At 45.1% G+C, this 14,106-nt stretch overlaps 1 protein-coding gene across 3 annotated transcripts in view; it reads left to right on the plus strand.

Moving 5' to 3' along the window:
- The first annotated feature begins 8,152 nt into the window (after positions 1-8,152).
- gosr1 (golgi SNAP receptor complex member 1) overlaps positions 8,153-14,106 on the plus strand; it is a 119,147-nt gene continuing 113,193 nt past the window's right edge. The window contains exon 1 of one of the 3 annotated variants that reach the window (XM_041198009.1): positions 8,153-8,305. In XM_041198009.1, coding sequence (XP_041053943.1) covers positions 8,275-8,305 — 31 coding nt within the window. In that variant the 5' untranslated portion in view covers positions 8,153-8,274. Of the gene's footprint in view, positions 8,306-8,712; positions 8,839-14,106 lie in introns of those variants that run through there. The other 2 variants (XM_041198008.1, XM_041198010.1) reach the window with 2 other exon arrangements.

The following is a 14,106-nucleotide window of genomic DNA, read 5'->3' on the forward strand; positions in this document are numbered from 1 at the left end:
AATCTCCCTGCTCTTATATTCTATGCCTTGGCTAATAAAGGCAAGTATCCCATATGCCTTCTTAACCACCTTATCTACCTGTCCTACTACCTTAGGGGACTGGTGGACATGCACACCAAGGTCCCTCTGATCCTCAGTACTTCCCAGGGTCCTACCATTCATTATGTATTTCCATGCCCTGTTTGTCCTGCCCAAGTGCATCACCTCATACTTATTTGTATTAAATTCCATTTGCCACTGATCAGCCCATCTATATCCTCCTGTAATCTAAGGCTATCCTCCTCTATTTTCCATCCCACCAATTTTCATCTCATACATATATATAATAAATATATATGTATTATATATATAAAATATATACCACAAACAGTATGGGACCCAACACTGATCCCTGTGGAACCCTACTGGACACGGGCATCCAGTCACAAAAACACCCCTCGACCATTACCCTCTGCTTTCTGCCACTCATCCAATTCTGGATCCAAATTGCCTTGGATCCCATGGGCTCTTACCCTCGTTATCAGTCTCCCATGCGGGACCTTATCAAAAGCCTTGCTGAAGTCCAAGCAGACTACCTCAAATGCTTTGCCTTCATCTATACTCCTGCTCACCTCTTCAAAGGTCAGACATGACCTCCCCTTAACAAAACCATGCTGACTGTCCTTGATTAATCCCTGCCTTTCCAAGTGTAGATTATTTCTGACCCTCAGAATTGCTTCCAATAGTTTCCCCCCCCACTGAGGTTAGTCTGAAAGGCCTGTAGATCCCTGGTTTATCCCTTCCTCCCTTCTTGAACAAGGATACCATATTGGCTATCCTCAGTCCTCTGGCACCTCTCCTGTGGCCAGAGAGGTATTGAAAATTATTGCCAGTGCCCCTGCTATCTCCTCCCTTGCCTCACTCAACAGCCTGGGATACGTTTCATCCGGGCCTGGAGATTTTTCTACTTTGAAGTCTGCCAAACCACTTAGAACCAACTCCCTTTTTTATGCTAATTTCTTTAATTATATCAGAGTCCTGCCTGATTTCCATACCCACGTCGTCCCTCTCACTTGTGAACACTGACACAAAGTATTCATTTAGAACCCTACCTACATCTTCCAGCTCCACACACAAATTACCACTGTGGTTCTTAATGGGCCCTACTCTTTCCCTAGTTATCCTCTTACTCTTAACGTACTTGTAAAATAAATTTGTATTTTCCTTTATTTTACCTGCCAATGTTATTTCATGCCTCCTTTTTGCTCTCCTAAATTCCTTTTTAAATTCCCCCCTACACATTCAATACTCCTATAGGGCTTCCACTGTTTTGAGCCCTCGATATCTGCCATAAGCCCCCCCTTTTTCTCTTTATCCAATCCTGTATATCCCTCGACATCTAGGGTTCCCTGGATTTGTTGGTCCCACCCTTCGTCTTTACTGGAATATGTTGGCCCTGTACTCTCCCTATTTCCTTCTTGAATGATTCCCACTGCTTTGATGCAGATTTACCGAAAAGTAGCTGCTCCCAGTCCACTGTGACCAAATCATATCTGATCCTGTTAAAATCAGCCTTCCCCCATTTAGAATTCTCATTTTTGGCCCATCCTTGTCCTTTTCCATAACAACCTTGAATCACTATCTGCAAAATGCTCCCCCACTATTACCTCTACCACTTGCCCGGCTTCCTTCCTTAAAATTAAGTCCAGGACCACCCCGTCTCTCGTAGGACCTTCTATGCACTGGCTTAAAAAGCTCTCCTGGATGCATTTTAAGAATTCTATTCCCTGTAAACCTGTCACGCTATGACTAACCCTGTTAATGTTGGGGAAGTTGAAATCCCCCACTATTACTACCCTACTATTTTTACACTGCTCTGAAATTTGCCTACATATCTGCTCTTCTATTTCAGTCTGACTGTTTGGGGGCCTATAGTACACTCCCAGCAATGCGATTGTTCCTTTTTTGTTTTTAAGTTCTACTCAAATGGCTTTATTTGAGGAGCCTTCTAAGATGTCAGCCTCCTTACTGCTCTAATTGATTCCTTGATCAATATTGCGATACCCCCTCCTATTTTACCTCCTTCCCTGTCTTGCCTGAAGACCCTATATCCTGGATTAATGAGCTGCCAATCCTTTTCCTCTCTCAAACATGTCTTTGTGACAGCAATGACATCATACTTCCATGTGTCAATTTGTACCCTCAACTCATCTGCCTTATCAGACTCCTTGCATTAAAATAAATACCACCCAACCTTGCCAAACTCCCTTGTGCCTTAACTGGCCTATAATTTCTATGCCTTCCAGATTCACTTGCTCCCTCTTCTAATTTTGGCTGTGCGTCTCCCACTGCTGAACCTCCTCTCAGCATCCCACCCCCCTGCCAAGTTAGTTTATACCCTCCCCAACAGCACTAGCAAACCTCCCTGCAAGAATGTTGGTCCCATTCTGGTTCAGGTGCAACCTGTCTGCCTTGTACAGGTCCCAATGCCCCCAGGAATGGCCCCAGTGTCCCAGAAATCTAAAGCCCTCCCTCCTGCACCATCTCTCCAGCCACGCATTCATCTGGACTAACCTATTTCTATATTCACTAACGCGTGGAATCCAGAGATTACTACCTTTGAGGTCCTGTTTTTTTAATCTGCTTCCTAGCTCCCTAAATTCTGCTTGCAGGACCTCATCTCTATTAGGAATTAATTTCCACACAGACCCTAGAGCCAGCGGACAAAACAGGAGTCCTATAGGTTTAAGCTGGATATGCACCTAATTCCCAATGGTTAAAAGTAAGTGTGCAATTCACCCCGTCCGTACTCAGGCTGCCTTAGGTGAAACATAAATGATGCAGGATATTCTTTGCATTATTCATCCTGATTTTCACCATGTTTTCTTATCCAAATCCCTGGTTCACTGTACAGCATCTTCTATGCCTTATTGCCTGCTTCTGCCAGAATTTATAACAAAGTGATAATCCTGTTGTCACAATTATTTTTATGCTTCTTTGGTGCAGTGACATCTTTCTGGTTCTTTTCCAATCTGTCAGTTTGCATTTGAGCAAGAATATATTTTTTAAAACTGACAGTGTGGGCTGGATTTTGGCTACCGAGGCTGATAGCTCAAGCTGGGAAGCTACCCAACTTGCCAGATCTGCCTCGATATAAAGGGCCCCATTGCATGCAATTTTAGCATGGGGGAGGGGACAGCACGAACGAGTTGGGCCTGCCACCTCCGCAGGCAGTTCAGAGGTGGCCGTGGAGGTGAGCGAGTGCCAAGGAGGGCTGGTTAGATGGTCCGCCTTGGTTCTCTGAGTCTTCAGCCCAGTTTCAGGGGTAAGGAATTTCTGCCATTTGTCAGATTGCCAACATTTTGGATTTTGAAATTCTGCCATTCTAAATACGTCTGTAACCTCTGCCTCCTTTGTAGTCCAAACGGGCCTGAACAATTGAAAGGCACACAAAGGAGAGTGTAGGAAAATCATGCAGAGCTGTGATTGGAGAAGTCATGAGCATGGGAGACAGAATCTGTGAGAAGCTGCTCCTCCAATCAGATTCTGTCTCTCTCATGCTTGCAGCTCCAGCTCCTCCAATCACAGGTTCCCTCCTTTCCACTCTTGCTGCTCCTCCAGAGACATAATCTATTCACGCCAAAGGTGGGAGGGGAGGGAACCTGTGATTGGAGGAGCTGGAGCAGTTATTCTGGTAGGTACAGCTGCCACCATACAAAAGACTTTTGGCTGTATCATCACCAAACCCTTTGACCAGCTGCTTGACGACCAGTCCAACATCCTACGTACCGCTGAAGACAAGCAAGAGGAGGCAAGAGACCTCCTAGTGCGAAGGTCAGAGTGGGGCCTCCAGCAGCTCCTTGGCTAGTAATGAGGCCAGAAGCAGGCCTGCGGGAGCCACCTGTACTGAGAATGTCTGGATAGGCAGCAGCAGCAGGAAGAAGATCCATCCCCCTGGCCTGCGATTCCACAGTATTGGGGCAGGGGAGAGATTTATAAAAATCCTAGTTAATGTTTAATATACCACCTGGGTTGTGGGGGTGATTGTATGCTCAGCTTCACCCTAAAGCTGGGGTTTTGGAGTGGAGCAGGCAGATAGCGGACTGGTAAGTGAAACTTTATTCTGTTTTCAAAATTGGCTTATTCCTGCTCCTAACTGGTATGTTCGTATGTCTTAGGCGCATCAACAAGGAATGTGAGTGTAACTTGGGGTTTAACTTCTATAAAAAAAAATTATGTGTAAAATGCAGCAATAGTCGAGAATCCTTGTACTGGGTTAGGTTGGGGGTCTGTATCAGGCTGGCGTTGCTCTGGATGCATAAGGTTCTTTGTGTTCAAGAGTGGGAACCCAGCCCAGGATTGTCATGGCAACACCTGGGGACCCGTCTCTCAGTTTAAGCATGGCAGCAGGACTGATCAGTCCAGTGACATTTTTTTCCCCTTTATTCGTTTGTGGGACATGGCGTCACTGGCAAGACCAGTATTTGTTGTCCTTGGCCATTTCAGAGAGTTAAGAGTCAACCACATTGTTGTGGGTCTGGAGTCACATGTAGGCCAGACCAGGTAAGGATGGCAAATTTCCTTCCCTCAGGAACATTAGTGAACCAGATGGGTTTTTAAGGACAATCGATAATGGTTGTCATGGTCACCATTACTGAGACTAACTTTATATACCAGGTCTATTAATTCAACTTAAGTTCCACCAGCTGCCATGGTGGGATTTAAACCCATAACCCTTGGATTACCAGACCAGCGATGTTACCACTATGTCACCATCTCGCTGATCATATCCTACTGATATTTAAAGTTGTAAGTGATGGATAATGTGCTGTTGGGGAATATAGCTACCCTCATTCCCACAGTGTTACATCAAACAGACACTCGAATGTGTTGATTCTTGGTGAATTTGACGCCTAATCTGTCTAGATCAGTTAATTCCACACAGATAAACAATTGAACCTGGAAACTTCCTGACTTGAGAATAGTGGATAGATTGCTAGACCTTCAAGATCTCAACTGCTACCTTCTAGTAAGTAAATCTGTGGTGGTGACAAATGAGTCGCGAAATGACCAACCATGCAGAAATTCATTTTTAGTTTAGAATCCAATCTTAATTTATTTTCATATTTTGAATCCAAAGTTGTACAGAAGTACCAAGGAACTAAGTAAGAATGGTATCCTAAACTCCTTATGTAAACCTCCTGTTTTGAATGACCAGGGACTGAATCATCTTGTCTTCATAGGGGATGAAGAGACTTTCCAGATGGCAACCCACTTTGCCCCTTACTGAAGCTTCCCTTCCTATGATGTATATAATGCAGCAAGGTCATGTTCTGTTGTTAGTATGGAATTCACCCTGTAATACATGTACAAACTGCATGAAAAGTTGAAATGCTGGGGTCACTTAGTTGATTTTATACAAAAGCATTGCTCTAAATACTTGATGGAAATAGAAGGTAAACCAAAGGAAAAACTAATGTTTCTACCCACTTGAAGTCTAATAATTTACATTTGATGTGATTTTTAAGTATTTGCATTTCACTACAGATCAGAAAAAGTACTATAATTTTCCAGCCCCTCACACTCCATTGCTTTGCGCTTTAATATGCACATGATTCATTGTTACAAAAATTTGTCAGACCTTTTTGTCTTTAGCCACTAATGTTCAGACTTTTATGTCTTCAGCCATTTTTATCCCTGCAGTTTTAGAAAAGGCTATTAGGGCCTCTGACCCTCACTCCTCCTTCTTCCACCCACGTCCATTGCCATTCACCCTGTACCCACTATGGGCAGACTTGAGGAGCCACATGGAGATGAAAAAATTATACTTCTAACAACCCAATAGATGCCTCATACACACTTGAAAAAGGGGGAAAAAAAACTCATTCATGAAACCCATTCAAAGATTTAAAATCCCCTTAAGTGGTCAATCTACTATAAAAACAAACAAGCTTCTATTCAGTAATCATATCAAAGACAACAAAACTGTCAATCAAAATGTAAACTCAGACCTCACCTCCAATCAGATAAGTGCTTTTGAAACTCAACCAAGCGTTCATAATGGCCTCGACTGTAATAGCAGCCCTTTGGAAATGTCAACAATGATGTCTACTGAAGCTGCAGGAACGGATGGTAATGTCTTATTCTGAGCTACACCAGATGGCCTGTCAATCGATTCACTCCAGCAATGTGTTTCCTTTTACTTTAATTGACAGCTGCAGCCTAGTTTTGTTTTGTTTTGAAAGGGTGATGCGTTTAAATAACTTCAGATCATGACACTTAAAACACTTTTGAAGGAAGGATAAGGTCTGTTTATGTCATCTCCATGAATTCATGACTCCAACACTGTGGCTTAAAGCCCTTGGACTTTGAAAATGAACTCAGTGCTAATTTCAAATTGCCCTTCTGTGTTCAGTTTCCAACCTGTGTGATTCATGCTCTGCCCCCTTTCCCCTGCCAACAAGAATGGGATCTAATAGAAATGGGGGCAGGGCTTCCACAATTGGGTCCCGCCTGCCATTTTAAAAGGCCTTTGGAGTCAGCCCATCTCTGTGAAAATCCGGCACTACGTTTCCATATTTTAAAAGTATAAAACACACATGACAATAGCCAGGATTTTCCGGTACCACCACGGGTGATGTGGCGAGCCAGCCAAAAGTCCCTGATCCCATGGCAGGCAAGGCTGAAAAATCCCGGCCAATGTCTTCACACCTGCAGACATGTTTCATCATCAGGATAATATTTTTAAAGTGTTTGTGGGAGTGGAATGAATAATTCGTGCCCAACCAACTTATGGGTAACGAAAAAAAATCAGGGTTACAAACATACAAATTAGGTGCAGAAGTAGGTCAGTCGGCCCCTCAAGCCTGCTCCGCCATTCAGCAAGATCATGGCTGGACTGACTGTAACCTCAATCCCACATTCCTGCCAACCCCCGATAACCTTTCACCCCTTTGTTAATCAAGAATCTATCTGGGTCTGCCTTAAAAATACTCAGACTCTGCTTCCACTGCCTTTTGAGGAAGAGAGTTCCAAAGGCTCTCAAACATCAGAGAAAAAATTTCTCCTCACCTTCTTGTCTTAAATGAGCAACCCCTTATTTTTAAAAACAGTGACCCCTAGTTCTAGATTCACCCAGAAGAGGAAACATCCTCTCCGCATCCAATCCCTGTCAAGACCCCTCAGGATTTTAAAGGTTTCAATCAAGTCGCCTCTTACTCTTCTGACCTCCAGCGGACACAAACCTAACCTGTCCAGCCTTTCCTCATAAGGCGACCCGCCCATTCCTGGTGTTAGTCTAGTAAACCTTCTCTGAAAAAACTCAGCAGGTCTGGCAGCATCGGCGGAGAAGAAAAGAGTTGACGTTTCGAGTCCTCATGACCCTTCGTCCGGTCATGAGGACTCGAAACGTCAACTCTTTTCTTCTCCGCCGATGCTGCCAGACCTGCCGAGTTTTTCCAGCTAATTCTGGTTTTGTTTTGGATTTCCAGCATCCGCAGTTTTTTTTTTTGTTTTTAAGCCTTCTCTGAACTGCTTCTAACACATTTACACCTTTCTTTAGATAAGGAGACCAGCACTGTACACAACACTCCAGATGTGGTCTCACCTGTGCCCTATACAACTGAAGTATAACTATCCATCCCAGTGCTAACCTCTCTTCAGCTCTGAAATAATAAGTCACACGGACTCGAAATGTTGACTCTGTTTCTCTCTCTCTCTCTCTCTCCACAGACGCTGCTGAGCTTTTCCCAACCTCAAGTTTCCAACACATCCACATTATTTTGCTCTTATTTCAATTTTTTTTGTTGTTGTTGTTTTGCAATATTCTCTGTCGCGCTGCACACAAAGTGTCGACTCTCTTGCATCATAGCTTTAGCCCAGCCCAGCCCAGCCCGGCCTTCCTGCCCTCCCCCTTGGATTGGCCCTGGGAAGGTGCCGGTAGCTGCTGCTGCAGCGAGCGACACATCACAAACCGGAAGCGCAAAGCCCTGACCCGGGCGCAGGCGCAGTAGCCCCGCTCCTCAGCGGCCCCTTTAACAGCGCAGCATGCACCACAAACCTCAGAGGGGAGCGGGGTTAGTGATAGAGTATCCCTTGCGAGACATAGACCAAGCGCTAAAGAAGGGCATCGGCACAGTCGTAATATTCTTCTCACACCTCCTCAGATGTTTTGTTCAAACTGTTTGTTTTAGTAATTGTTCTCCACCCACCCCCCCCCTCCCCAAGCTGGGAAGGATCTCCCTCGGAAATTGATGATAATGGGTTGTTCCGGGCGGGTGACGCTGGAAAACAAAGATGGCGGCGGGGAGCAGCAACTACTGGGAAGGTAAGGGGGCCGGGGCCGGAGCCGGAGCTGGAGCCCGGGCCGTTGGGGGTGGCGGCGGCTAGCGGCGGGCGGTTGGCCGGCCCTTTTCGGACAACGCTCCGTGAAGCCGGTTGGTTTGGCGTTCCTCCTCCCCTCGACAAGCGGCAGGGAAGGCCGGACACGTCGCCATTCCGGCTGCGCGTTGCCTGAAAGTTCAGCGCCGGCAGCAAGGGGGGGGGGCGGGGGCAGCAACCCCGCCGCTGCCAGAGGCTTCCCCGGGCTCCAAGAGCTCCTGTGCCCCCTTAACCCGGACTGTCCCCGCTCCCCCTCCGTCCCCCAGCAGTGGCACTGCAGCTGTATGAATGGGGAGAATCCTGTCCGGCACCACCCCCCCCCCCCCCCCCCCAGCGCCGTTGGACACCCCAAAGGGTCCCAGCTGTTTGCAATAGCAAACTGGCTTTCACCCTCCCTCCTTCCTTCGCCTTGAGATCGAGCCTGTGCTCCCCGTGCCTTTGGAATTTCGGGAGCCCCAACAGCTTGTGCATCTTTACTTGGTATAGCTGCAACTTTAGCATTTATTTATTTATTTTGCATGAGTAAATTCAAGTAGATTTTAGCTGATGAGCCTATTTTGATGAGCACTCCTGTATTCTCCAAGTTAGAATGTATTCTCTGCCCAACTGGCATTTGTTTTGAGTATGCAGGGAACATAAACACTTTGTAGCCCGTGCATGCATCGGCTGCTGTTGGTAAAAGATTTGCATTTCTACAGTATATTTCATTACTTTGGAGTGTTCCAACATGCTTTACAGCCGATAAAGTACTTTTGAAGTGAGGTATTGTAGCAAATGTGGCAGCCGGTTTGCATACAGAAGAGTTCCACAAACAGCAATGTTATAATGTTCAGATAAATTGTCTTTATGATGTTGCTTGATGGATAAATATTGGTCAGGACGTTGCCCTTTTTTCAAAGTAGTGTAATGGAATCTTTACATCCAGCAGCAAGGGCAAACGGGGCTTCAGCGTAACATCTCGTCAGATGGCTTATCTGCCTGTGGTGCTGCAGTGTCAGTCTAGATTATGTGCTTTGAACTGGGGCTTCAACCCATACCTCTGGGATGCAAGTTTGCTATCACTGAAATGAAGCTGATGCCATGGCGTGGACATTACGAATAAGATTTATTTTCGAAGGGGAAGTTTTGGGAGTTTGCCCCCTGAAAAGGTTTACTATTTTTGACACTTCTTTGGTTCAGTTTTAAGCACATTGAAGTAGGATTTTGATTTGTACGTAAACATTGAGGTGCATTCTGTTTCTATGTTTTAAAACAAGTCAGTGTTAAAATGCACAGAATGATTCCTAATGCCTCAGTGAGTTTATCTAGTAAGTTGTGAACCCATATAAATCAAGAAGGCCCAACAGCCTGTAGTTAGCTATCACCAGGAGTACCGTCACAGCAGTCAGCCTTTCTTCAGCATTGGGGTAGGGGGTGGTTCTGCTATCCTGCTTATGGGAGCAGAGGAATCATGAAATGAGCTAGCAGGAGAGGAGTCATCATCAAAGTGTTTTCTCAACAGGACCGGCACTGTTGGAAAGAGGAGAGAAGTTCGCAGCAGGAATTGCTAAAAGAGGAAGCAGCTACATCTGCAGCTGAAGTGCTATAAAATTAGTTTTTACTGTAAAATTCTTAGTTTATATGAACATCTTGTGCTCCTGCAAGGTTTCAGTACAGGAAAACTGAAAACTTCACAGTAAAAGCTGGCAGAAACTGGTGCATCTTTCTTACTCCCAGTTGTTACTTCTTTCCTGCTCTTGACAGCCCAACAGGACTCGATTCAACTGCAGGTCTTTCCTGGTGGGGCTCTGACTGTAGTTTCTGTTGTCTTTGCAGTAGGGAATAAATTTTAGGTACCTGAGGTAAGCATAGGTTAGCATTCCGAGCAGCTGCTAAAATTTAAAGGTGATATGCACCATGTACCCATATATATCCTAGACTGTACCCTAAGTTTGATGTCAGTTGACCCCCTTTGCATGTTATTATCCATTGTAAACTCCTGCCAATATAAGTAATTTTTTTAAAAATTATTCATTCACGGGATGTGGGCTTCACTGAGCCAGCATTTCTTGTCCATCCCCAGTTGCCCTTGAGAAGGTGATGGTGAGCTGCATTCTTGAATGGCTGCAGTCCGTGTGGTGTAGGTACACCCACAATGCTGTTAGGAGAAGGGAGTTCCACGATTTTGACCCAGCGACATTGAAGGAACGGTGATTATATTTCCAGGATGGTAAATGACTTGGAGGGAACTTCCAGGTGGTGGTGTTCCCATCTATCTGTTGCCCTTGTCCTTCTGAATGATAGTGGTTTTGTGTTTGGAAGGTGCTATCGAAGGAATCTTGGTGAATTCCTGCAGTGCATCTTGTAGGTAGTACACACTGCTGCTACTGTGCATCGTTGGTGGAGGGAGTGAGTATTTGTGGATTTGGTGCCAATCATCAGGTGGCAAACTGAGTGTCAGTGAGCAGGTTATTGCTAAGCAAGCGCTGCTTGATAGCATTGTTGATAACCCATTCCATCACTTTACTGATCGAGAGCAGAAAGATGGAATGGTAATTGGCCAGGTTGGGGTTGTCTTGCTTTTTGTGAATAGGACATGCCTGGGCAATTTTCCACATAGCCAGGTAGATGCAAGTGTTGTAACTGTACTGGAAAAGCTTGGCTAGGAACACAGCAAGTTCTGGAGTACAAGCCTTTAGTACTATTGCTGGGATATTGTCAGGGCCTATAGCCTTTGCAGTATCCAGTACCTTTAGCCGTTTCTTCATATCAAGTGGACTGAATTGAATTGGCTGAAGACTGGCATCAGTGAAGCTGGGAACCTCTAGAGGAGACTGAGATGGTTCATTCACTTGGCACTTATGGTTGAGGATTGTAGCAAATGCCTTACCTTTTGCACTGATGTGCTGGGCTCCTCCATCATTGAGGATGGAGATATTTGTGGAGCTGCCTCCTGCAGCGAGATGTTTACTTGCCCACCACCATTCACAATTGGATGTGGCAGGACTGCCAAGCTTAGATCTGATCCGTAGCCTGTGGGATTACTTAGCCCTGCCTATCACTTGCTTGTGCTGTTTGGCATGCAAGTAGTCCTGTGTTATAGATTCACCAGGTTGACACCTCATTTTTAGGTATGCTCCTGGCATGCCGTCTGCACTCTTGATTTCCTGGCTTGATGGTAGAATGGGGGATATGCTGACACATGAGGCTACAGATTGTGTTCAAGTACAATTCTGCTGCAGCTGATGGTCCACAGTGCCTCATGGATGCCCAGTCTTCAGTTGCTAGATCTGTTCAAAGCGTGGCTGCATGGTGGTAGTATCACACAACAAGTATATTTTTCCCTCACCACCTGCCACAGACCCAGTCTAGCAGCTAGACTTGGCTACCAAGGCTAGTCTTGGTGATGGACATTGAAGTCTCCCACCCAGAGTACATTCTGCACCTAGTGCCTCCAAGTGCTGTTCAACATGGGGAGGGCGGTACGTGGTTTTTCAGCAGGAGGTTTGTTTGCCCATATTTTGGTGGTGTCAGGGGTAAGATATGATACCATGTGGGTTTTTACAACAATTGACAAATTAATTCCAGATTTTTATTGAATTCAAATTCTGCCGTTGTGGGATTTGAACCTGGGTCTCTGGATTACTAGTCCAGTGGCAATACCACTACACCATTGCCTCCCCCTGTGGTAATGCTGGTAATATCAGAAATATCAGTAGAGAAATAAAATAGGCGCATTGTTTTTCAAGTAACCAGTAGACCTCTGCTGCCATTGTCCATGGTGAATTGAGAGTGGTTGATGTCGTCACGATAGATAAATTGAGTCAGGGGGAGAATTTTCCTCTTTCGTGGGATGTGTGGTTGCTGGTCAGCATTTGTTACCCATCCCTAATTGCCCTTGAACTGAGTGGCTTGCTAAGCCATTTCAGAGGGCAGTTACATATGTACATACGAACAAGGAGTAGGCTATTTGACCCCTCGTGCCTGCTCCGCCATTCAATAAATTCATGACTAATCTGATAGTAACCTCAATCTGCATCCCGCCTACCCTAAATAACCTATCACCCCCTTGCTTATCAAGAATCTATCCACCCCTGCCTTAAAAATATTCAAAGACTCTGCTTCCGCCATCTTTTCAGGAAGAGAGTTCCAAAGACTCATGGATTCATGATCCTCTGAGAGAAAAGATTTTGCCTCATCCCCACTTTAAATGGGCGACCCTTATTTTTAAACAGTCAAAACTCAACCACATTGCTGAGGACCTGGAATCACATGTAGGCCAGACCAGGCAGCAGATTTCCTTCCCTAAAGGGAAGGGATGTGAGTGAACCAGATGAGTTTTCACAACAATTTTACGCTTACGTTTATGTTCCAGATTCATTAATTGAATTAAAATTCCACCAGTTGCTGTGGTGGGACTTGAAACCATGTCCCCAGAACAGTATACTCGGCATGTCTGATAGCATCTGTGGAGAGAGAAACAGATTTAACGTTTCAAGTCTGCAAGACTCTTCTTCAGCTCTGAAAACATTAACTCTCTTTCTTTCTCCACAGATGCTGTCTGACCTATTGAGTTTTTCCAGCATTTGCTGTTTTTATTTCATCTTTCCAGCATCTGCAGTCTCTTGCTCTTATCTCCAGAACAGTAGCCTGGGCCTCTGGATTATTACTTCAGTGAGCATTACCGCTATGCAACCATCGCCATGCTGACAAAGAAGAGCAAGGGTAGGTAGTTGAGGGGATAGCAAGGAAAGGAACACTTGTGAGTAGGCAAGGAAGGAGTCACTAGTACTCAGTGGGAGGGGGGAGAGATCGTGATTTGAAGAGCTTCTGGGGATTGGGGGCCTTAGAAAATGGGTAGGGCTTTGGAGCTGGGCTGTGGGCCAAAAGACAACTGCAAGCTTCAGGCAGAATGTTCAGGAACTGAATGCCTGCATTGGTGGGGTGACAGCAGCAAAAAGTCAGGAGTTGGTGTGTTGGATGGGGGACGAAGAGGGAAGGGTCAGGAGCTGGATCCCTGGAGGAAAGAGTTCAGTACTTAGACCTGATGAAGAAAAGACACAAAAAAATGAGCTGCTGCAACTACTGCATTATTGTTTACTGGCAGGAAAGAAGGTTGAGGAAATAGAAAGTGATTTCCAATTGTGAAAACAGCCTGATGTCTTAGCAGAAATGACTTGTGGTTAAGAGGTGTACCAATTTCATTTCATGAAAATGTCAGAAGATTACTCTACTCAAGCAGAACACCAAGCTCGAAGACCAGCTGGCTGTCTCCTTTAACATACACAAGGGGGAATGGCTTCTAAAGAGATATTTCAGTAGATGGTCATTGACAGATAAAGAACTATAGTGAAGCAGATGAGAGGAAGCTGGTCACTGCTGACTAAAGACAGGCAGAGCCAGTACAGGAAAATCCTGTGATCTTTGACTTGTATAGTTTGCATCACCATCACCTACAAGGAAGCCAATGATGCTGGCACAGAGAAGGCAAGATAAAATGTGTGAAGACCATACTCAAGTTGGTTGTGGAGAGTCCAACCCAGGGAATTAGATCACCTGTTTTTCAACCATGACTGCAGGTCCTGAATAGAAAAAAAAGGAAGAAAAACCTGAAAAATTGGGTGCCTTCTGGAGAACAACATTAATTGTGGGGCAATGTAATAGAAGTGTTTAAAATTGTGAAAGGATGAGACAGGGTAGAGAAAAGTGGACTGTTTTAGGTAGTTGAGGGATCAAGAGGAAGGAGTCATAGCTATAGAATTTTAAAGA

Source organism: Carcharodon carcharias, chromosome 10 (genome assembly GCF_017639515.1).
Source record: "Carcharodon carcharias isolate sCarCar2 chromosome 10, sCarCar2.pri, whole genome shotgun sequence".
NCBI lineage: Eukaryota > Metazoa > Chordata > Chondrichthyes > Lamniformes > Lamnidae > Carcharodon > Carcharodon carcharias.